At 28.1% G+C, this 24,060-nt stretch overlaps 1 protein-coding gene across 1 annotated transcript in view; it reads left to right on the forward strand.

Annotated features, from left to right (window-relative positions):
* Positions 1-24,060, forward strand: part of LOC129980823 (uncharacterized) — a 603,477-nt gene that overhangs the window by 41,078 nt on the left and 538,339 nt on the right. The window contains exons 8-9 of the mRNA XM_056091226.1: positions 18,687-18,841; positions 23,714-23,794. Coding sequence (XP_055947201.1) covers positions 18,687-18,841; positions 23,714-23,794 — 236 coding nt within the window. The remainder of the gene's footprint in view (positions 1-18,686; positions 18,842-23,713; positions 23,795-24,060) is intronic.

Raw genomic sequence — 24,060 nt, forward strand, 5'->3', positions numbered from 1 at the left:
TATATCACACGATAAGAATGGATTCACAAATATCTCTGTTCGCTTTTACATGTTTAGCTCTCTCATCAAACAAAAGCCATTTTAAGAGAAACGAATACAATCGATGCGAAGTCTAGTCATTTTCACATTATTTTCAAGCTATTTGTATAGGACAAATGGCTATCAATTATTGAGTTATTGAATGAATTGTAGTTTGTAATGAATTTTTATATTTCAAACCTTCTGTAAAGAGTATGACGAGCAATAGGCGGTTTTAAGTCACAACAATTGTTATTAATAGAGATAACAGGTGATATTATTTCTTGACATAATATCCTGTCTTTTCGACGTTTTTTGTACATGACAATTATTATTAATGGTGATAACAGGTGACATTGTTTCTCGACATAATATCCTGTCTTTTCGACGTTTTTTGTACATGACCATTATTATTAATAGTGATAACAGGTGACATTGTTTCTCGACATAATATCCTGTCTTTTCGAAGTTTTTTGTACATGACAATTATTATTAATAGAGATAACAGGTGACATTGTTTCTCGACATAATATCCTGTCTTTTCGACGTTTTTTGTACATGACAATTATTATTAATAGAGATAACAGGTGATATTATTTCTCGACATAATATCCTGTCTTTTCGACGTTTTTTGTACATGACAATTATTATTAATAGAGATAACAGGTGACATTATTTCTCGACATAATATCCTATCTTTTCGATGTTTTTTGTACACTGATCCAAAATTTTACATTCTTTGGAAGAAAATTCATCAGGCTGTGCGGTCTTTCATCAAGTTTCCCACATTTTGCCCTGTAAAAAAGAGATGTCTATGTAATATATGTAATATAAGTGGATCATTATCATCAGATTGTATGGGGAGTTTCTGATTTGAAAGATTTCACTCTTGTACGTCTTCTAACAGGAGAAAGGATTTGATAGCCTTCTTTTCTTTTTTTATGTATTTTTCTAATAGTGTGTCCATATTTACGCTCCGAGAAAATAAATAAAAACTTTGCTCTCACTCTCAAATACCATTCACATGACCACAGTATTACCAGTGTTGCACATACAGTTTCAGTTTATGATTATTTGGGATCAAAGGACATAGTTTCAGACATGTCGAGATTTTGGGGAACATTTACGATTATTACATAACGAATTTCTACGCCACAGATATCCAGTTATTTTTTAATGTTCTTTCAAAATATACTAATATAAGCAAGAAACATATAAAGAAGAACTTTTCAGATCATTATACTGCTACAACACATAGTGTATCTATATTATAATTTATCTGTAATATTCGAAGTATGCATTTGCAATCAAGCAATGAAAAATATTAATTGCGAAACCGATTATAGAGAAGCTTTTTTTTAAAAACCTGTTTCGCCATAATAATTATTTTTAACCATTGATTTTCAAACATCAAAGGCTTTAAAACTTTTTAATGTTCATTTTTTTAAAATTTTAACAAGTAATCCGTATTTAATCAGAAATTAAATCTTTCTGTAAAGAGAAAAACTATTATTTAATATATAAATATTAAGAAGAAATTTGGTTTTCCTGCCACAAAGTCTGAATTTGGCAATTTTACACCAAATATAAGGACCACAATAAACACGGATTTATTAACAACCACCATAAACTGGAAGCCTAGCATTTCTGATTTCTGTTACATACTATCTCTTTACAAAAATGTAAGTTTATTTTATAAAATTTTTATGTAATTATTGGTATATGCAGCGAATTTTCTTTTTACATAACATACCAATATCTCCACAAGCGAGGAGTAAAATGATAAAAAATCAAGGAAACTGATTGTTAAACATTTAACCTGATAAAAGAAGTTTTGATTAATGAGCACTCTATTCGGTAAATGGTAGGAAGATTAAAAAAAAGTAGTGGCATTTCCCAGACTACCCAGTTTTAGAGAAAGCGTGTAATTAATCAGAATTTAAAAATATAAAGAAAATAATCACAACTTTATAATTTATGCATTCATTGAAACCAAATGAATGCTTTTTTATAACATTTTGAAACATAGTAATAAATAAGATCCGTTAGGGTAATTAGAGTTTATTAGGTTGTGGAAATTATCATTTTATTCTATTTAAAATGTTCTTATGAAAAGGAAAATAAGTCTATAATTTATGCGAGAACATATCGATGTTACGGAGGGCATATTAAACAATGTCTTTTTTTTCAAATTAATAACCAGTTAGAGAAGTAAAATAATTTCTGAATACTATTTTGGTTTTTCATATCAGCAAGGAATTGTTTGAATTATTTATAACGATAAGAAAGGTTTGCTTATTACCTCGGAATTTATTTTACAGTCCATTTCTAATAGCCTCAAGGCTATTTTTCAATAAAAATATATTCGATTTCATAGAATACTGTAAATAAATTTTCAAATATTTAATTTATTATTATTATTATTTACATTTTGAATTATTTTATAATCCTTTTACCCCCTGTTCTGGCGGGAAAAGTCGAGAAATGTACCTTTAATAGAATACCCAGAAGTTGGTGAACATTATGAGACACGAGAAAGGAATAAATAAGATTTAGAAACTCTGTTTAGAATTAATAGGTCTAGCTTTCAAATTTAGTAATAGAAAATAAGAATGGAAATTTCAATGAAATTTCTATTTCATTTCAAATGGAACATTCAGTCTTCAATTGAACTTTCTCTGTCTTTCATGCCATCTAAAAAATTCTATTTAAGTGATAGGATTTGGTTGTATAATTTTTATACAACTCTCGGCAATTGTAAGCTATTGCTGTCAAATTTTGATTTTGCCAAATTAGTATTCTTCAAGCCTGTCACATTCACCTGGCTATTACTAAGCCCTCAGATGAAATAATAATGGTCATTCATTCTGATACATTTAACATAACTGATAAAAATGCACATATTTATTAAAAATTCTACTATGGACAATACCAGATGTTATTTTATCCATTTCCACAACCTCTTTTATTCCTGAAGAGCCATCTTCAGATTCCTCTTTCAGCATTAAATTTTCCTTTTTCCTAGATATTTTTGAATTTGCTTGTTTTTGTTTATATCGGTGTCAGTCTGTATCAAATAATTATTAATATCCAACTTTCGCATAAAACATGTTATGTTTATCCTAAAAAGTGTTATGTTCGTAGATTGCATGATAGATTATTTAAAAATATTAACAATTAATCTGGCATAAAATAATGAACATTAACAGCGAAACAGGAAAGTGTTTCTAGAGTCAAATAAAATTATTCAAAATGCATAAAAAATATAGTTTTTTTAGTACATTAAAAGCCTGTTATTCATTACCTAACAGTGAACACTCTCAGAGGTGACTGCAAATCCTATCCCGTTTCCCAGAAGAAAATTTGACTCGTCGTATCTTACAGATACAAGAAATGTATAATTTACCAACTTACCTCGGAAATAGAGGATTTAGGAATTGTTTAATGAAGAGATGTTCACTTGTTTCACATTTTTGAATACCGTTGGAAATAAAATAAGCGGATCTAAGAAAACGTCACTAAAAAAAAAATCGGGAAAGCGTTTATTGTGTTCCTCTCAAAGGTCTTAAAGAAGACACATGATTTCGAGCTCGTTTAGGCTTCACCGGTGTCACTGTCCCCAATTAATTTTTGTCTCTGTCCTCAATTACTCTTTGGCACTCTTCCCAATTACTCTTTGTTCCTATTATTTTCATTGATCCTCCTTGAACACTATTTGATGGTTTTTAATTGAAATAATATGTTTAAAACTAATGCATATAATATAAAAATTAAATCAAATGCATAAAAAAATCTAGATAATTTACATCGCTAAATTTCATCTATTGGACAGTGAAAAGAGTTCCTTTAAATAAATAAAGTTTCTGTTGAAATAAAGCTTCTATTGATTAAGTTTTAAAAAATTTTTCGGATTCTTTGCATAAACGAAGCTTTTACATTCAGTTTTATAAATTAATGACAAACACCATGGAAAAGTACGCACACACACGCACATTGAGCTTTGATATAAGAAGAGAGAGAGAGAGTTTTCTGAAGAAAATTAATTATTATTATACTTTCTGTAAATATTTTAACATTTAAAGGTCACACAAGTAGGATGTGCTAGATTTTGGAGACGATAAATAAAATTAAAAAATAATTACCTAGAAATCACTAACAAGGAGTTTTGCGAATTCAAAGAGACATTTTTTGTCTAAGTTGCGATTTTTCTGACGAAAATCCTTAAAATATTTAATTTTACTTTCAATGCCAGAATAAAATAATGGAAATTCTATGCAATTGTTTGACAAAAAACCCACACATTTCTAGTTATAAGTTTTCAAGTAACACAAAAGTCTTTTAATTAGAGGAAAATGAAACGTGTCTTTTAAAATGAATTTAATTGGTACTTGCATTAATGAATTGCACGGTGAAAATCATATTTCAACTAATGAAAGTCTTAATTACATTCGAAACTAATTATTCATTTGTAATAAAAGTTTACTAAAAAAATATTTTTAGAAAATTATAATTAAAAAATTAAATTATAATTAAAAAACTCTTCAGGATTTTTCTTAGAATATTTTTATACTATTAATGTATATTAATTATGTTTATAAGGATTTTAACACTACATTTATATAACTAATTAAATGGACATTACATTTTCTGTTAAGTTTTAATTAAAATCAAGTTCTTTATGGCCTCACAATATTTTTTAAATAATTAGAATATTAAGAATAAGATTCCAAAACTATCTTTTAAAAATGTATTGTTTTGAAATGCTGAAAATTAGTTAGCATATCAAATTAAAGTTAGTTAAATGTGCTATAAAAGATTTACCTTTAAATCTTAAAGTTATTTTCCGTTTATTTTCTCTATGAAAGTGAGTTAGAAAATATTATAAATCAGTCGCTTTTCACCACTATTAAACAAACAAAAAAATTAATTAAATTTTCAATTTGCTGTAAAAATGTCATAATAAATTAAAATTTTATAGTTTTATATAACTAGTATATATGAAATATTGTAAACTTTACAAAAACGCATGCAATAACTAGATTGCAATTTTTTTATTCTTAAAAATGTGACAAAGTGAAATTTTCTCGATTATTTTTTTAAGTATTACAAGATCAGATGGCTTGAGTGGCAAAAAAATGCTAACGAATTGTAAAATCAAATTTCGGGCTAATGAATTGTCATTAAAAAGGATAAAATTTTATATTTTCCGCTTTATTTTATTTCGGGTAGTCACTAATTATTCATATTTCATATATCATAGGGCAGTCAGATATCATATTTTGTTTTCCTTGTTTGAAATCTTAATGTTTTTAATTTTGTTAGTAAATCAAAATTCTATAACATCTTTCTAGAAAAATTATTGGAAGTAAATAATTTAATCAAAACTAATAATAAAATTAATAATAATTTTAAAAATGTTCATAGATTAAATTAATTACATTTGTTACCTTATAAGTGAAGAGTAGGGTAGTGTTTCATGTTATGACTTCACTGCTCTGCTGTGACAAACAGCTAACTAAATATTATTTCACTTTTGCCTACACAAAAAATGGCGGCATGAGGATATCACAATGAAATTTTGTTTTAATATAATATTTCGTCCCCTGCAGTCTGTGTGATGCAACAGGAAGGTTATGAGAATCTATCCTTTTCTACAGCATAGCCAGAAAATGCTAAAATATTTCAGGAAGAAAGGCAGGAAGAAAGGAAGATGGACATAGCGCTCCATTAACTACTTCAACGGAAGTAAACATGAACTCTATGGTTAGAGTAAATAGTTTGTAGTAAGAGTTAACACGAACTTTTAATTTTAGTTTTTGTGTACATAATAAATGCCAACACTTTGTTAAAATCTTATTTTTTCATGCATGCGTATTTTGTTTGAAATATATTGTTGGAAAATAAATTTGAATATTTATAAAAACTGATTAAAAATAAAATCATACTGAAAAGTAATAAATATCATTGGGAAGATGATTTTTTTTTTGTATTTTAAGATTATATAAAAATTATTTTGTACTGTAATGCCTTTTAAAGTTTAAGCCGAAATTAACCAAGATTTCATTTTATTTGTAATTAAAATTTATATACTCCTTCTGAAGGGCACATTTCCAGCTTCTATGTATATATGTGCCAAATTCGGCAGCTGTCGTTTGGCTTATAAAATACCACGCCCACACGTGCACACATTCATACTCATACACACATGCTCTCACAAACTTTATTATGAATATAAATATATATTTATATATATAAATTTACTTTAAGCCGTTTTGCAAATTTTCTTCGACGAAATTCGAAACTTTTGGTCAAAGGCTTTTAGATTTAGAAAATTTTTTAGTTTGTATCGGGAAAAAACAAAATTTGAATGGTCTTCTAGATTGAATGCATATATATTTTTTCATCAATCAGTTATATAAGACCGTAACTGAACATTGTTTGAATAATGTGAAGAAATGAACTGTATTATTTATTCTAAAGGTGATATTTAATTAAATTTAGCAGATAAACTGATACTGAAGAAATGCACAACGTTGATTCTCCATGAAAGTCTTTATAGATAATTATTTAATACAGACATTGTATAATAATATACAGATTAATAATTTAATACAGACATCATATAATACAGACAATGTTTTTGAAAATTTACTAAATTATTCTCGCATATTAGCATAAGATTTTTTTTGTGTAAAATGCTTGTTATATTGAACAAAATAGGATATAAGCAACGGATATTTTTCCTTTGAATGATCTGGGCAGTTATTTAACATAGATTTAAAATTTTGGACAATATAAATGCATACCATTTTTTTGTATAGCGTGTTTAGTTTTTGAATTATTTCATCTACGTAAAATAAATTGATAAATAGACAGTAAAACCTTTACAACAGATACGGAATTCAAATGATAGAACCATGAACTTAATTTCATTTATCTAGATTATAGAATCCCTGGTTTATTTTATTCATATGTACACTGACGCGCAGACACATTTTCCTTTGTCAGATTTCGGCTAAAATTTCCAAAATGAGTGCACATTTATATATTAGAGATAGTATATTTTACAGGTAGTTTTAACAGAATAAATTTATTAAAATATCCAGGTCATGTTTATTGATGTACTTCTGCAAGGCAGCAGAAAACAATATCAAGTCATGTTTATCTCGCTAGAAGGGTTCTATTCTTTTCGATTCATGAAATAATGTTTTGCATAAACAACTCTGCGAAATTTTATACTCAGTGTTGTTGCTCACTAGTTTATTTTTGTTTACTTGAAATTTCCCGAAAGTTTAAGGTTACATAAATTTACTTTTATAATTTGAATGTTTCTGTAAAAAACTTTCTTCTCGTATCTCGTTGTTAAAGCGTCTTTCAATTTTAAAGTTTATTTACATTTTCAACATTTTTTTTAACTAACAATGTCGCAGATCTTAGAAACAAATTCTCAGAATTCTGATTTGCAAACGTATGTATTTAATTTAATTTATTTAACGTTTGTAAAGACGGGAGTTTATAACCTACTTTTTTATTAACTTATTCATACGACAGTGCTTGGGAATTTTGCATATTTGTATGCTTTCGATTACAAATTTATATTTTAAAATTTTCTGAACATATTCAGCAGTTAATCGATCAATTAATTAAATTTTTATTCCATTTGTTTTGAGCGCCATATGACTAGGGGTTTGCGAAAGAATTGGTTTCAATAATATAAATATTGGATTCCATAATATAAAGAATTATAAGTTAAAGTCTAAAAAGAAGAAAGAAACAAAATTAATAAAGAATTGTATTTTTATGACATGTAGGAGAGATCTGGGCAAGGAGGTGATGCTAATTGTTAAGCATTCTGTTATTGAAATCATTTTTTGAAGTAAATGATTTCTTTAAGTACATATTATTAAAATATTTTTTTTAGATTGTACCTTGTTGAATATATTTTTATTTCAATATAATTAGTGTTATTTTGATATTTCAAAAAGATGATGCAAAAATATCCGCTAGATGATTTTGAATGCAATTCAAGATGAAATACCTGATAAAATGAAATGTATTTTTATTCTTAGAAGATATAAGTCTACTAGTTAATTAAATTCTTATGTTTTCTGGAATAGTATGTAACTAAAAAGTTATCGTATAGAACGCAGTTTTCCAATGCCAGTTCTAGCTTATGGTAAATTAATAAAACTAAAAATCGGTGTATTTTCATTATTTAAAATTGAACACTAATATTCTTCCTAAGATTGAGTGTTTCTTGTGCCAATAGTGTTTTTGGAACATTCTAATCTATTTTCCTAATGGAGGTTTAGTTTAGTTCAGATATATTAGCTTCCCGTTTAAAGCAACACTAGGGCTATTTTGGGACGGACCTCGTAATTTTGAGCCGCGGTCAGATGACGAGGAAGACACCTGAACTGCCCCCCCCCCTCTAAACATCACACCAACGGGAGGACGTTTTGCCCTGACGGATTTACCGTGCAACAAACCCCCTTACACGGTGGTTCTTCGATGGAATGGGGTCTCGAACCTGAAACCCTACGGTTCACAAGTCGAGACCTTACCACCAGGCCACCACGGTCCTTTTCCTAATGGAGGATCAAAATATTTCTCACAACATGCAGGAACTGCACTGTATCTTCTTAGGAAGTTTCAACTTATGTTATGAGCGTCAGGATAAACAAATTTCAATTTCTAATTATCAATTTTTCTTTTTGTATCTCTCTTCTTGATTTTGTTATTTTAAATACTCTTGTTGTGTCTTATACATTTCTAGTGGAACTATGAAATATTGAAAGATTTTTAAAGTAGTATCTGTGTGATCTAGGTAAAAATATGGTTTGTAAAAGTTGCAAGTTCACATTGATAAAAAGATCATATAAATAAGTAATAAATATACAGGGTGATCGATAAAGTTCTACTGAGCTCTTTAAATACAAGAGTCGATTCGTACAGCAATGGAAGTAACTTGCACCTACACTAAAGTGATTATGCTGAACTAAAGTGAGATCAACCAAAAGGTATAATTAAAACAGTGTAAGCTATAACATAAAAACTTTGGAAAAAGTTTCATTTATTGAAAATATCTAATGCAATTTTATAAATAACACCATGGAACTTTTTCCTGCTTTTTTTATGGTATAGGGTGTATTCTTCTAACACCCTAACATTTTGACCGACTCCTTTATTTTTTGTTTTTTGTAACTTTCTTATAATACCTCTAAGGGAGTTGTGACCTGTCCCAATAAATTCAGCATAATCACTTTACTAAAGATATATGTTGCTTCTCTGGCTATAAAATATGAATTTATAAGGCTTAAAAGGATTTTATTTATCACTTAATGTAAGCATCAAACAGAAAGCAACAAAAATCACTTGAGGCAAGCTGTTGAGGTTGTCAACTTATCCTAATTATCTTAACAGACAAGAAACTTCAAAAAAGATTTATTTTTTCTCGTAAGATTACAAATTGTCTGATAGAAATAAACAGTATTACAAAGAAAAAAAAAACATTTCCTAAGGTAGTGATATATAACAAAGTATAACTAAGTATATTATTTCCTAGTCCGAGATTTTACGTTGTAATTTTGAAAATTCTAACATATCAGTCAAAATATATGAGTATCATCTTACAAAAAACTAAGTGGAAGAAATTTATAATGCTAATTATTTAAAATCTAGCAATTTGGAACGCTAGCATTATCCGTAAGGTAATGAAATTGAACAGAGCAATAAGATCATAGTCATTCATTATATTGTTGCCCTCGCTCCCCTCGTCCATCTTCCCTGCTATACGCTCATTTGACAACTTTTCAGTCTTTCCTGAAGTTAAATTAGAGTGGTATTTGCAATATTTTCTTAGTTTTCCAGAAATGAGCACATCGCTAAAGATGCTGTATTATTGGGGAGCTAAAACGTTATCATGTAAACTTTTGAGATGCCCCGTGGATCCAAAGCTAACGTAAGGGCTAAAATAAATTTGTGCATCTATTATAATTTCAAATTTTATTTTTTGTTTGAAACTTATTTAAATCGATGTAATTTTAAAGCATCCATATGTTCTTTTAAAGTTTTATAATTTGATGTTTTTATGAACTTATTTATCAGTTGTTCTATAAGTAAATATTTGTTCAAATTATCTCCAAAGTCTCCCTTAATCCTTTAATAATATCTTCCCTGTTCTTTAGCTTCATGGAACAGGGAAGATGTTATCTTTGCAACTGGCCATGGCCCATTCCCCTTTTATTTCAAACAATTCCGTATTAAAGAATCGGATCATTGTGGCTGCGATGAAGGGGGCGATTCACTTCATTATGCTACTAGCTGCCCTCTCACCACATCTTTTCCTTTTAACAAACCCATTCACGACCTCGAACGAATGTTGTTGATCAATGCGAGGACAAACAAAATGTCTAAAATCAAAACTAAAATTCCTTTCATTCTTGCATTTAAGAGATTTAGAAAATTAGATGGAGGATCACCCTCGACGTCTGACCATGTTCTAAACTACTTTCCAGAATAGACCTTGTGTTGCCCCAAATTTAGACGTTAGTAGAGCCAAACTAAACTGAAATCTTATTATCTTGTCAAGTCTCTGTGCTCCGACATAAAACTATTTAGTAAAACTTTACATGATAATAAGAAATATTCACAAATACAGGAAACTTAGCTCTTTGAAACAAGGCGAAGTGTATTATTAACTTGTTAAGTTTGAAGTTACGTAAAACTTGAGTGGTTTCCACAAGATAACGAAGATTTAATTTCCACAGACCAAAGCCCAGGGAAAATTTTTGTCTCTTTCCTCAGTCAATCCTTCTCCAAGAAATATTAATTTCATCAAATTTGTGAACTTATATTCCGTACCAAATACTCCTTGTTTTCATTATTGTATTGTATATAGTTGTTGCGTTGTTATTTTGTGCACTTATGAATCTAAACTTAAACACTTTTATTTTCTTACTAAATCTTTTAAACACTTTAATTTTCTTACTAAATTTTTCCACTTATATCCATTCAACTGACAGAGAATGCTAGTGATTCTCAAGTTCGTAGATATTCTGTGTCGATAAGAAAAGAAAACTCCTATTAGTCTTAGTAAGATTTTAATTGGAATTAAAAGTTACTCTCTGGTAGCGAATTAGAGACTAAATTGTTTTTCAAGATTAAATAATATTTATAATAATGAATTATGAATACATATTAAAGAATAAGTACTGTGAAAAATTTCAAAGCTTTTAAAAACACATTTATTATAAAATGGAAACAGTATATGGAAGTGAAATCAATGGAAATTAAAGCACAGTTCTGTAATTGGATTTATCTAAATTATTATTCTAAAGAAATTAATTCTCAATTAATATTATAAGAAGTTAAATAATTAAATTATTAAGTATTATAAATGCGATACAGGTTTCAATTTAATTAAGGATTTCTGGTTTTTATAATTTTGTCTTCAGCATCAGATTTCCAATAAATTAGTATTTTCTAACTTTTAATTAACTATTAAAAGCATGTTTCTAGAACCCGTTTAATTATTATGTTTTTATTCCTTTTGTGGTATTATATTGTAAATAAATTGATGTATTCTGTGAAGTTAATTAATTCACTCACCCCATCACTGCTTCCTGAAAACAAAATCGAATATCATCGAATGGAAATTCATTGCCTTATTCTGATTTTATTTACGCATTTATGAGCACATTATATCCCTATTACACAATATCCCTGCTCATGGCATAAACATATCGATTATCTGTCATTCAAAGGCGCCTGCTGTTAAAAATGAATAAATATGTCGTATTAGAGATCTTCATCATATTGTTTTGAATTCTGAGATAGAAAAGACTGCTTGAATAGTAATTCAGTTTCGAAAGTAAATCTCCTTAGCATAAAAATAATTATAATCTAACATAATCTAAAAAACATATTTTTACTTTTTCATTTACGAGTTATAAAGTAAGTATTGAAATCATCAAAAGATTCGAACTAGAGATTGGGACGAATGTCCATGTTTTAGACCTTTCCGAGTACGAAAAATACATTTTGACTATATTTTCGCCTGTCTGTGACAAGGATAATTCAAAAACATTTTGAGCTAGATTAATGAAATTTGGTACATGGTTTTTATACCGAATTTTTAGGTACGTATCAGATTTTGAGTGTAATCCATTCACGGAAATCGGTCTGTCCGACTATCCGAATACAAATTAACACGATTACTACAAAACTAAGAGATCTAACTAGATAAAATTTGGTAACTTATTTAGCATTTAAAGTATATACACGTAGCAAAGATAAAACAAGATCCGTTGATGTCTTGTGGTTTGTACTTTCAACAAGCATGTAAACACGATAATTAAAAACCGCAATAACTTAAATGTATGAAAATGTATCTAATTTTGTCACTATAATTTAGATCTCTGTCAAATTGTGGTTACGATCGGCTGGAAACTACGCATCAAAAATACAAATTCAATTTTCGATTATCCATTGACAAATGCCAAAAACAAATCGCCAAGAATTACACTATATATTTCGTAACACCAAGCATCAATATTTCTTAACTATTGTTCGAAAATTCACATTTTTATGCGGGGGGGATGACTGAAACATTTTTATTAAAGAGTACTGAGAATTTTCGAGGTGATTTCTCCCACTGATTAGAATTCTGTCTGTCTGTCTGTGAACAAATTTATTGGAAAATGTGTTGTGCTAGATGGATGAAATTGTGATATTTCGATCTGTACATGAAATTTCTAGATTTCTGACAAAATTTGGACGAAATCCGTTCAGAAAAAAAAAAATCTGTCTTTCTGTCTGTCCAACTGATAATTATGAAACATAAAAGTTAGCTAGATAAAATTTGAGTCACAAGTTAAGGATTTATTTTGTGGATATATATCAAGTGCGGAACCAAACCGTCAAGGCCTTGACCATATGCCAATCTGTACCTTTGCATGCATTTAAAGGCAATAACTCCAAAACTTCACTTTAGGTAAATGAAATTTGATTCGCCGTTTGGTGTCTAATTTGTTGATTATTTTAAAATTTTCAACCGAATGTATCAACGATTATCATCTGTCGGTTTTTCCTTTCTCATGCAAATAAAAGCGATAATTCAAAATCGCTTACTTAAAAACTTGAAATATACTATGTGATATATTGAGTACAACTATGTCAAATTTTGTTTTCAATAAATCGGGGAAAAATAGCCCAAAATACAAATTCGATTTTCTGGTATTTGTGTATCAATAGCAAGTTAACGATTAATCGCAAAAAATTCCTAGCTAGGTTCAGTACAAACAACAGATTCACGCCAAAGATCAATCTTTAATAATTATTGTTCGCCTTTGGTATGCTGTTCTTATAAAAGTATCGATTTTCTTTACTATACTATGAAATGCACGAAAAATCATGTGCGATCATAAAATTCTGAGAAATCTGTCAAGATCTTGCCCAACTTTCATATCTTTATGAGGAGAAAGAATGATTAAACCTTTATTCGAAATATGCAATAAAGTTTCTGAGATATTGCTTCCACTGATTATTTTTTCAATTAGAGAAGTCTCTTTTAAGCTCAGATATGTGTAAGTTTCGATATTTTTCTTTATTCTATAAATACTTCTCGTTAAATATAGATGCTGCCCTTTAATTCGAATTTTCCTACCAGTTTAGCATTGACAAATTAAATAAATAATATTCGAGCCATTAGTACAAAATACTGTATAATAATATAAGTTGATTATATTGTCTTTATTTATTTTTAAAATTTAATCTTAATTATATAGGAACAATAAAGTTCCCCAAAATATTTTTACTAATTTGTGTCCTTGATTCTCTGTATTGTTAGTTTCCCAGCAAAGAAAAGAGTTTTACAGAAATATCTAATGGCTGCCGAATGGCTGCGTCAATGACATCTCTAACTGGGATAATTTTTTTGGCGACTTAGCAATGCATTTAAAGATTATTTTGGATGAAAAAATGAAGGAAACAAAATATTTCGGAATCTTTGCGATGTTCTCATTGGTCTCACAATCCAATTTTTGTTCTAGAACATACGATACCCTTTCCTGGGAGTTAAATATACAGATGTACACAGACAGGAGCAGTAATTGAATCAGTCGAATCAACCTCAAACGAGTAGTTAAGCGATTTCACACTTTAGCGTGTTGCTAGGTATCGAGTTCTGTCTGAGCACTTCATGCTGTTGCGATTGCTTAATAACTATTTGCTGCTTTTGTGTTGTTTATTTCTACAAGTACTGTTTCATGTACGCTTTGTATCTGTTTTATTACCTGAGTTTCGTGTTTTGGAGTAAAATGAAGCATATCATTATCTGTTACTGAGCCGATTGGTTTTTCATTGTTGGACTCATTCGATGGATTTTTTCTTTAAAAGTATCTATTGAATGACGTCATAACATGCTTTAATATAAATCCAGTAACTAGAACAATGTAAAATATTTCAGCAATATATGCGTAAAAATATTTTTTAAAAATTATTGAAATGAGAAAAAAATTGCACGGAAATTAATTTGGTATCACTGAAATGCTTTCTAAAATTTTAAAATGTGAAAAAATGATATTTAAGCAGTAATGCGTATCAAAGTCATCGAAGATATGCGTGAAAACTTTTAATTTATTTTCAATCAAAATTTTAAATAAAATTTCGAGAAACTCTTTCCCGTGAGCTTTATTTATTTAATAAATAATTAAACGTCAAATTTGGAAGTTCTACGTCTAACGGTATTCCCTATCGAGCGATTTCAATGATTTTTTCATCATACATGTAGGAAACTGGAATTTATAAATAGCATACTATTCTTTAAATATTATTATGTTAAAATTACATCACGCTTATTAATTTAATGTCCCACTTCGCCATGTTTTACAAGATAATATTCCTTTATTTGGAAATAATACTTATTATCATGCCAAAACGCTGATGTTTGACACGGTAGTTAGATTTTAGTTTAGTATAGCTCTATAGTATAGTACAAGATCTATTTTGGAAAGTAGTTTTGAACATGGTCAGATAACAAGGACCAGCCGCCATTTAACTTTCTAAATTTTTATGGTGCAACAGAATGCTTTGTACCACTGAGTTCTGCATGTTTAATCGTCTGGACATTAAGCGGAGAATTTATAATTACGATTTCAAAATAAGTTCGGATATATTTATGGGAGAAACAATTTAAAACGGTTAACAGTCAGTTTTTCCAAATTTTAATTGCTATCATTTAATTAGTTCGTAAAATGATTAAACAGAGATTACAAAAGATGAAACGATTTCTTAAGTTTCCTTCGATATATATTATAAACATCATTAGTGGAAGGGTAAAAAAATTCTATTTGATTTAACTTTATTATTTAGCACTTTTCACATTGTCAACGGATGTCAAGTCGCCAATTTACAATAGCAAGATGGCCACTAAGTTAAATAATACAGCGAACATCATCTATGAACGTTCGAAAAAAAATCTATGGCAAAAATAAAATAAATATTTGATTAAATTTTAACAGTTAATCCTCTACTATTCTACATGATAGGTTAGTATATATTGTACTATTTACTATCCTATAGGATGTTAATCCTATACTGTCCTATAAGATTATATCCTATTGCCTTGTTTACCTTAATAGCTGTTTTGCTTAAGTGATGTAATCCATTGTTAAAATGAGGAGTTACTGATTAATAAATTTTAACTTATGAGGAGATACTGATTAATAAATTTTAACTGATGAGAAGATACTGATTAATAAATTTTAACTTATGAGGAGATACTGATTAATAAATTTTAACTGTTGAGGAAATACTGAGTAATAAATTTTAACTTATGAGGAAATACTGATTAATAAATTTTAACTTATGAGGAGATACTGAGTAATAAATTTTAACATGAGGGGATACTGATTAATAAATTTTAACTGATAAGGAGATACTAAGTAAAAATTTTTAACTGATGAGTAGATACTGACTAATAAATTTTAACTGATAAGGAGATACTGATTAATAAATTTTAACTTATGAGGAGATACTGATTAATAAATTTTAACTGTTGAGGAAATACTGAGTAATAAATTTTAACTTATGAGGAAATACTGATTAATAAATTTTAACTTATGAGGAGATACTGAGTAATAAATTTTAACATGAGGGGATACTGATTAATAAATTTTAACTGATAAGGAGATACTAAGTAAAAAATTTTAACTGATGAGTAGATACTGACTAATAAATTTTAACTGATAAGGAGATACTGACTAATAAATTTTAACTGATAAGGAGATACTGATTAATAAATTTTAACTGATAAGGAGATACTGAGTCATAAATTTTAACAATTATTATTATACTACCTACTGTATTTTTAGTAAGGACGTGCTTTAAGAAATCTTTCCCCTTATATTTTTATTTTATTTCTCATATTTTTCTTAAAAAATATTGTCAATTCATTAGTTTATCTTTTACAGACAGCGATCATTACTTTAAAATTTAATAAGTACATATAATATATCTGGAAATAACATGGATAATTCACTTAAACTTATATATAACAGTTACTGTCTTATTTAACAAAAACGGTATATTTAAATACTGCAAGATCATATTATATAAACTCATTGTAATATCTTTAATGGTAAATTTATATATACTGACTTTCAAAAGCGCTTTTTGTAGAATTAAACAAAATAATATGAAAGGAAGGATTTTGTTTTTGCGTAATGAAAATAAGTAGGTTCAATAAATAAAAAATAATAAATTGAATACATGTAATATAAATGCTCTTATTTTATTGAAAGTTATTGCAGACAGTAACTCATATTTCTATTTTCCAAAGAGATAAAGTAAATTGCATTTAGAATATATTAAAATTCAATTTTGCATGAACATTTTGGTAAAAGAGTTAAATTTCTTTTTTAAATATGTTTTAGGAGCTCAAAAAATATTTATCAATTGCTGCTGTAGAAATTGAAATCGATTTAAGAATAAATAACATGTTATTATATTTGTTGTACATAAATAAATTGCTAAATCAGGAATTTAAATTTTTTTAATTAGTATATACTCGATTTTAAACTAAAGAACTATCAGATTCAGAATTATGAGATTCAGTCAGAGACATGAAAATTTAAAATGTTCCACAGTTTAATAAGTTAGACTAATTTGACTAGATTTCGGGTAAATTTTTGAAAAAATGTTACAAAATACTTGGAATTTTTTAATAAAATACATTGAAAACACCTATGGAACAAAAATATATCATGTAAAAGCAGACTTGTTTTGAAAAATTGGAAAAAAAGGTGTAAAAAGTAAAAAAAAACAAAAAAACTTTGAATTTAAAGTTTATAAAATGTTTAGTTCAAAAACTTGTAAATAACTTTAAAAATGCATTGCTCCTGAACTAAGAGGCGAAATGTATTTTTCACTTTCTTCAATAGATAATATAAAATGTTCTTTTTTTGCTTTATAAAACATTAAAATTACTGCATTTTTTAAAAAATTGGATGGATTCTTTATTGTTTAAAAATTGTAAAACACATTCAGAGATTATTGTACTTATTTACATAAAAAAGCATTGAGTTTTTAATTTATGATTTCATTAGAACATTTTACCATGAATTAGAATATAAAAAATAGATCTAAAAAACATAAAGTTGTAAATTATGCACATATAAAATTGAATGTAACTTCTCAAAGAACGACAATAATTATGGAATTTAATTGGCTTTGTACAGAAAATATTCACATGAGACTTTTATACTTCTTCATATAGTAAAGAAGACCAAATATTCATTTCGGTTACTTTTTTGTTTGATCAATTGAAGCCAAAATTGTAATAATAGTCACCAAATTTCATTAATTAAGTGCGGTGTTGAATTTTTGCATTTAAATGATTGCGTAAATACTAGCTGCCTGATTGTCAATATTTGATTGATTTGTTTCGAAATATTATAAGGATCTACATTTAAGATGTTAATTATGTGCACCAAATTTTATGCATCTAGCTTTTTGTTTTGTTTTGTTTTGTAGTTACCGTGTTTGATGTACATGAGAGAAGACAAACTGAATGGAATTCATGGAACATCTATGGAACGAAATTTTATGGAAATATACTAATTAGTGTTGGAACCACACACAAAATTTCATATCTTTAGTTTATAGCAATTTTTAGTTATAGCATTTACAGATAGATATAGTTCTAAAGACGTGTTTTGAGATCTTAGTGAGATATGAAAAGTGGAGAAAAATCAATATCACGAGTATGAATTTTTTAAATTATTTTTTGGCATATTTTAAATCGAGAAAGGAAAAATGAATTTTTATATACCTTAATGATTTACAGAGAATTGTTTCGCATTCGCCATTTATAATATAAGAAACTGTCTTGTTTATAATTTTTTTTGAATATATACACCTTTTACATCCCATAATACACAAAATAAATTTACATGAATTTACTTTTTGTTCAACTACTCATTTTTATCAGACATTGCACCCTATAATAAGAAACAACGGAAAGCTCTCACATTCTTGTAAAACCTTTCAAACATTTACCAAGTTTTACTATCATCATATTTCAAACTATTTCCTGGAGAAGGATTAAACTTCTTTTCAAACACCATTATTCTTCAAAGGTTAAAACCTCACGTGATATTATTTTACAGTTTTTCGAACTTTCGAGACGGAGATGAATGAAATGATGAACAAGCTGTCAAATTTGGAGGATTTGAAGAACATTGAGTCGGCCTTTGATGAAGACGAGCCATACATTAATCTCGAAACGCTTCAAGAAAAAACGCTGTTCACAAGAGGACCCAAGGTATTGCTTTTGTGTTTTTAAAGATTGAATCTCATATAAGTGTCAAAATTATTTTTAATAAAAGGATCAGCGACTTCTCATGTCACATACTGTCTTTCGATTCAGAAGACATTTGTATTTTATTCAGTACGAGTAACGTGCTCGTGCAGGTTAAATTTTAATTTTATTTTGTGTGAAATACATTGCTGAAAAATATGATTAAATTTATTGTTTAAAAATTAATTAAAAATAGAATTTTAATTTGTCGGTTAAAACATTAGTATCATTGAAATGATTATTTTTTGAACTTTCATATAATGTAGAAATCAATTTTGTGAGATAATATTTTCGGAAGTTATAGTGGAAAAGCGCCCAAATTTTGCTTAATTTTTAATTTCACATACACACATTTTATCAATTTTCTCTCTCTCTCTCTCTCTCTCTCACACACACACACACACATTGAGCTTTATTATAAGTATAGTACACACACATTGAATATTATTGTAAGTATATTTACGAATGAGTAAATGTTGAGAGATAATCTTTCATTATAATAAATAATTCTTCTTCTTAATATGAATATATAAGAAGAATAAGAATAGAAGGCTCTTTAAATGTGAATAAAATAAATACAACAAATACAAATTATATATATAGATTGTCCATTCTTATCAACAGCCAATAGTTAATTTTTAAATCTTTGTGATATACATATGCTAATAGTTAAAATGCCTTTTCCAATTAGAATGACGAGAAATGATTTGAATGAAATAAATAAGAATGACGAGGAATAGATTGAATGAATTAAATAAGAATGACGAGGAATAGATTGAATGAATTAAATAAGAATGACGAGGAATAGATTGAATGAATTAAATAAGAATGACGAGAAATGAACCGAATGAAATGATGAGACTTGAAGTACGTTAAATGAAAAATTAAGTGACGAGAAAAATTTTATTTTAAGTTGTTTGAGTCACTAAATATATTTTTCAAAAGTTCACGAAATCTAACTTTTTAAATAGTTCATGAGTGCTATCAATCACAATTAGTACAGCATTCTTGACACTGTAATATTTTTTTTTAATTCCATTTTCTTGCAATTTAAACTGATTGAGCTACGAAATTATAAAAATTTCTGTTTTAGACGAAATTCAAAGATAAATTCAGGCCTTGAGATAGAGCTTAAGGGATCGTTTATAAATTGAAATTATATATAATATATTATGTTAATTTCTATATTGTACTTTGAAGTAGATTCTTATAGGACCCCTATTTTGATTAAACGGTTGCAACTCGGTCATTTTTAGTTACAAAAAATAGGATTTTTTCATCAAACGCTTTAGAGTATCGACATTTTTTTTTTACTAAATATAATTGATAGGAAATGGCGAGGTATAAAAAGTAGAACTTGTAATTTTTTCAGAAATAACGTTTATTGACTCAAACAATATTAAATATGATTCTTCCATTATTTAAAGCATTTTTTCCAGTTCATACTTTATGTCTAACTGTAGTAGTTAAGAAATTAACTATTGAAAAATTATTATTGGACCAAGTAAACAGTGGATATTTATGGAGTTATATGTATTAAAAGCTATACAGGGTGTTTATTCATGGACCAACAGTGATATGCATATAATTTTAAGTGGAGAATTCCCAAAGCAGCAAAAAGTATTTTAATTTTGTTGTTTGAATAAAAAAATGCATTGTTGAAAATATTACGAAGTCAAAATTTTTAGGAAGTTCCCTGATCTTATTAATCATATTTAATAAAAACTCTTGTATTAAAAAATTCGCAATTCTGTATCTTAGGTTATGAACTTTGGTTATTTCTGTTTTAATCTATTTAAAATTGCACTTTCTGGACAAACCACAAATAAACATAGAAATTTTCTCGAGTTCTCAACTATTTGGTTTAAAATAATGAGATTCAATCTCCCGGATACAACCAGATGTAGTCGAAGAATTATAGAATTTTTCTAATGTTAGTGTGTTAAGAATTTTTTATTAAATGCGGCTAATAGGACCAGGAAAAATATAATTTTTCATGTATCATTTGACTGAAACAACGTAAAAATAAAATTCTTCACGCTATTTCGAGCATTTTTTTAGTTAGAAGTATATTCTTATCTTTAATGATCGAAAAACTAGCTACTTAACCAGAATTATCTATATAGGAACCGAGATTAGATTCTTATACATATTATATATATTATGTAATATAGGTATTATTTTAAACACACACATTCTCACGCATGTGCAAACACTCACACACAAATGTACAGAGTGATCAAGAAATAACAGGAGGTGTTTGGAGCCCTGTAGCGTGTTATGTACTGGGCTCCTGTACAAAATATAACAAAATTTAGCAACCACACACATTAAAGTATGTGATTTCGATTTATCAAGAAACAAAATTAGTACCAAATAATGTCGATAGGAGAAATCCTGGCTCTGCAAGCGCATAATGTGGGAAAAAAGAATACATAATTACCAATGGAAACAGTAAATAGCAACGCACCAAATACCAATGATAAGCGCTTATTATAGCAAAAATTATGACAAGGTGATAATTGACTTACAAATTTGACTCAAGGTGATCATCAACTTGATGTTCCAATAATTGTATTCGGTACACGAGGTTTTCGGCGGTGGCTCGCAGCATATCGGCATTTATTCGTCTGATATGTAACGTTATTTGATCTTTTAAAGTAAGAATATCAGGAACATGTCCTTGATACTCAACGCCATTCAAGTAGCCCCACAACCAGAAATCGACAAGATTCAGATCAGTGTTATCAGTGAATGGGTGTTATCGTATACGGATAAAATTTTCAGGATCTTACGCAAACTCTTCTGCAGCGTCGAGAACGGGATATCTGTTTGTTGTGATATTGAAAGTGCACAGCTGGCATCCTGCTTATTAGCTCTCGCTTGATCCATAACGGCAGTTGCAACTTCTTCAACTTGTTCATGCTTGATACCTTTACATTCTCGGCCTAGTTGCACACCAAGAATTCCCGTTGTTTGAAATTTTTCAACCATTTTTCGTAAATTAGTTATGGCCCTCTACGTAACTGTTTTAACCGCCGATATTCACGAACAGCAGCTTTGGCATTTTTATCCCGCTGATAAAACATCTTGACTATAAGGCGCATTCACGTAGTGACAACGCAATCGACGGGCGAATACTTGCAGAATGACTGAAATACCCACAACCCTTCGTTTTATTTTCGATGTCATGTCACATAAGCAAATTACATAAATTTTCGATCGCAGCGCCAGAAATTCTCTATCGGCATTTTTTGGTATTAATTATTTTTCTTGATAAATCGAACCTCATATTTTAATGTGTATGGTGGCCAAATTTTGTTATATTTCGTCCTGTACATAACACGCTACAGAGCTCCGAACACCTGTTATTTCTTGATCACCCTGTATATTTGTGTTTGTGTATGCGCGTAAAATAAAAAAAGAGGAGGAAACCCTTTATAAACTGCATAATTGAAATTTTACAAGCTATAATGCTATTATGTGCTCTTCCTTGAAGAGAGAGAGAAGGCAAATATAATGTTAGAAGATTATGGTAGTATTTATTAGAAGTGCACTTAATGAATTTGTGACATTTTTCAAAAAGCGAAGATTAGAATTTCTTTAGGAAAATTGGATGTGTATGTAATTTCAAGTAAATTGTAATAAAATGTATGAAAACCTGAAAATAAATGACGAAATATATGGACATTTGTATAAAGTTTGTGTAATGTTAGTCTTTAAACCTTTTAATAATTTTGGAAATAATTAATTTGATCAAAATCGATTTTAAACATATTGAAATTTTTTAATACATTATAGTCAATAACCTCCAAAAAGCAGCTTAAAAATTGACTTCAGTATAAGGTAATTCATAGGAAATGAGAAACTATGTCCATATTACCAAAAAATTTAGATATATCAAAAAATATAAGTAGTTTACTACACGCATCATAAGGTAAAAAGTATGAAGTCAATCATGGCATTTACTATTCTATTTAACTCCCATTTAAAAGAAATTATTTTTACTAATACCTAAGTGTAGCTTACTTCTATAGAAGAAAACCTCATCTTTTTAGAATGGCTAAAAACTCTTTATCTTCTAAGAAGTAGTTCATCAAAAAATATAACCAAACTAATTCAACAGCAAACTAGTAACAATGAATTTAATTGTGCGCATATTTATATTAAAAGCAGCTGTAATTTGAAATTTTGATAATATAAATTATTATTATTATAATATAATAATAATATTTCACTATGGTTATAACCCCTTAATAAACCTTAACCTAAGAAATCTTTTAACAAACATTATTCCTTTTCATGCTCTACTATTCGTTTATGTATGAAGAACGGGGCCATAATAATAATATTTTGTGATTTTCCTAATAATATTTTGCCGAAATGCAGAAAGGAAATAATTGTTTGCTTCTGGTACAATGCCAAGTTCAATCTATATTAAATCCAGTAGATATTAAATTTATAAACAATATAAATTTATCCAAAAGCTGGTAATGTTTATAGAATTAAAAGCGTAGCATTATTGCTGTCATAGGCCAATCAAATGTTCATTAATCTAAAATTCATCAGAGTGTTTTATACATTTGAAAAAATCTTATTATATCACATTTAACTGTCAAATTAATTATGGAACAATTTTATTCAAATTATTATCAACTGTATATTGTGCAAAAATGTGTATTAGCATATATTAGATATTTCAGACAATTTTTAATTGTATTGAACTAAATTTGATCTTTTATCTCTTTTAAGAATAATTTTTGATGCATACATTGTATTATAATTTACAGTCTAGAAGTATAGCATTTAAAAACTAACTTTATTTTCTTGATGCAGCACTTTTCACTGATTCATGAAGATCGTTATTGGTTATTCGCAGGATATTTGGCTAAAGTTGAAGGAAAACATTATATTCAGGTATTTTATTTTTTCCTTTTCTGTATCAAGTATTTTATTTTTTTCTTTTCTGTATAAGGTATTTAGTTTTCTATTTAATGTATCAGGCATTTTGTTTTCTCTTTACTGTATTCCACATTTTTGTTTTCTCTCTATCGTATAAGATTTGTTTTGTTTTGTATTTTGTTTTTTCTTTACTGTATCAGATATTTTGTTTCCTGTTTACCGCATCAATTATTTTGTTTCGGTCATTGATAACTTGCTTCCGTTGAAACATAAAAAAATAT

Source organism: Argiope bruennichi, chromosome 8 (genome assembly GCF_947563725.1).
Source record: "Argiope bruennichi chromosome 8, qqArgBrue1.1, whole genome shotgun sequence".
In the NCBI taxonomy this organism is placed as follows: Eukaryota; Metazoa; Arthropoda; class Arachnida; order Araneae; family Araneidae; genus Argiope; species Argiope bruennichi.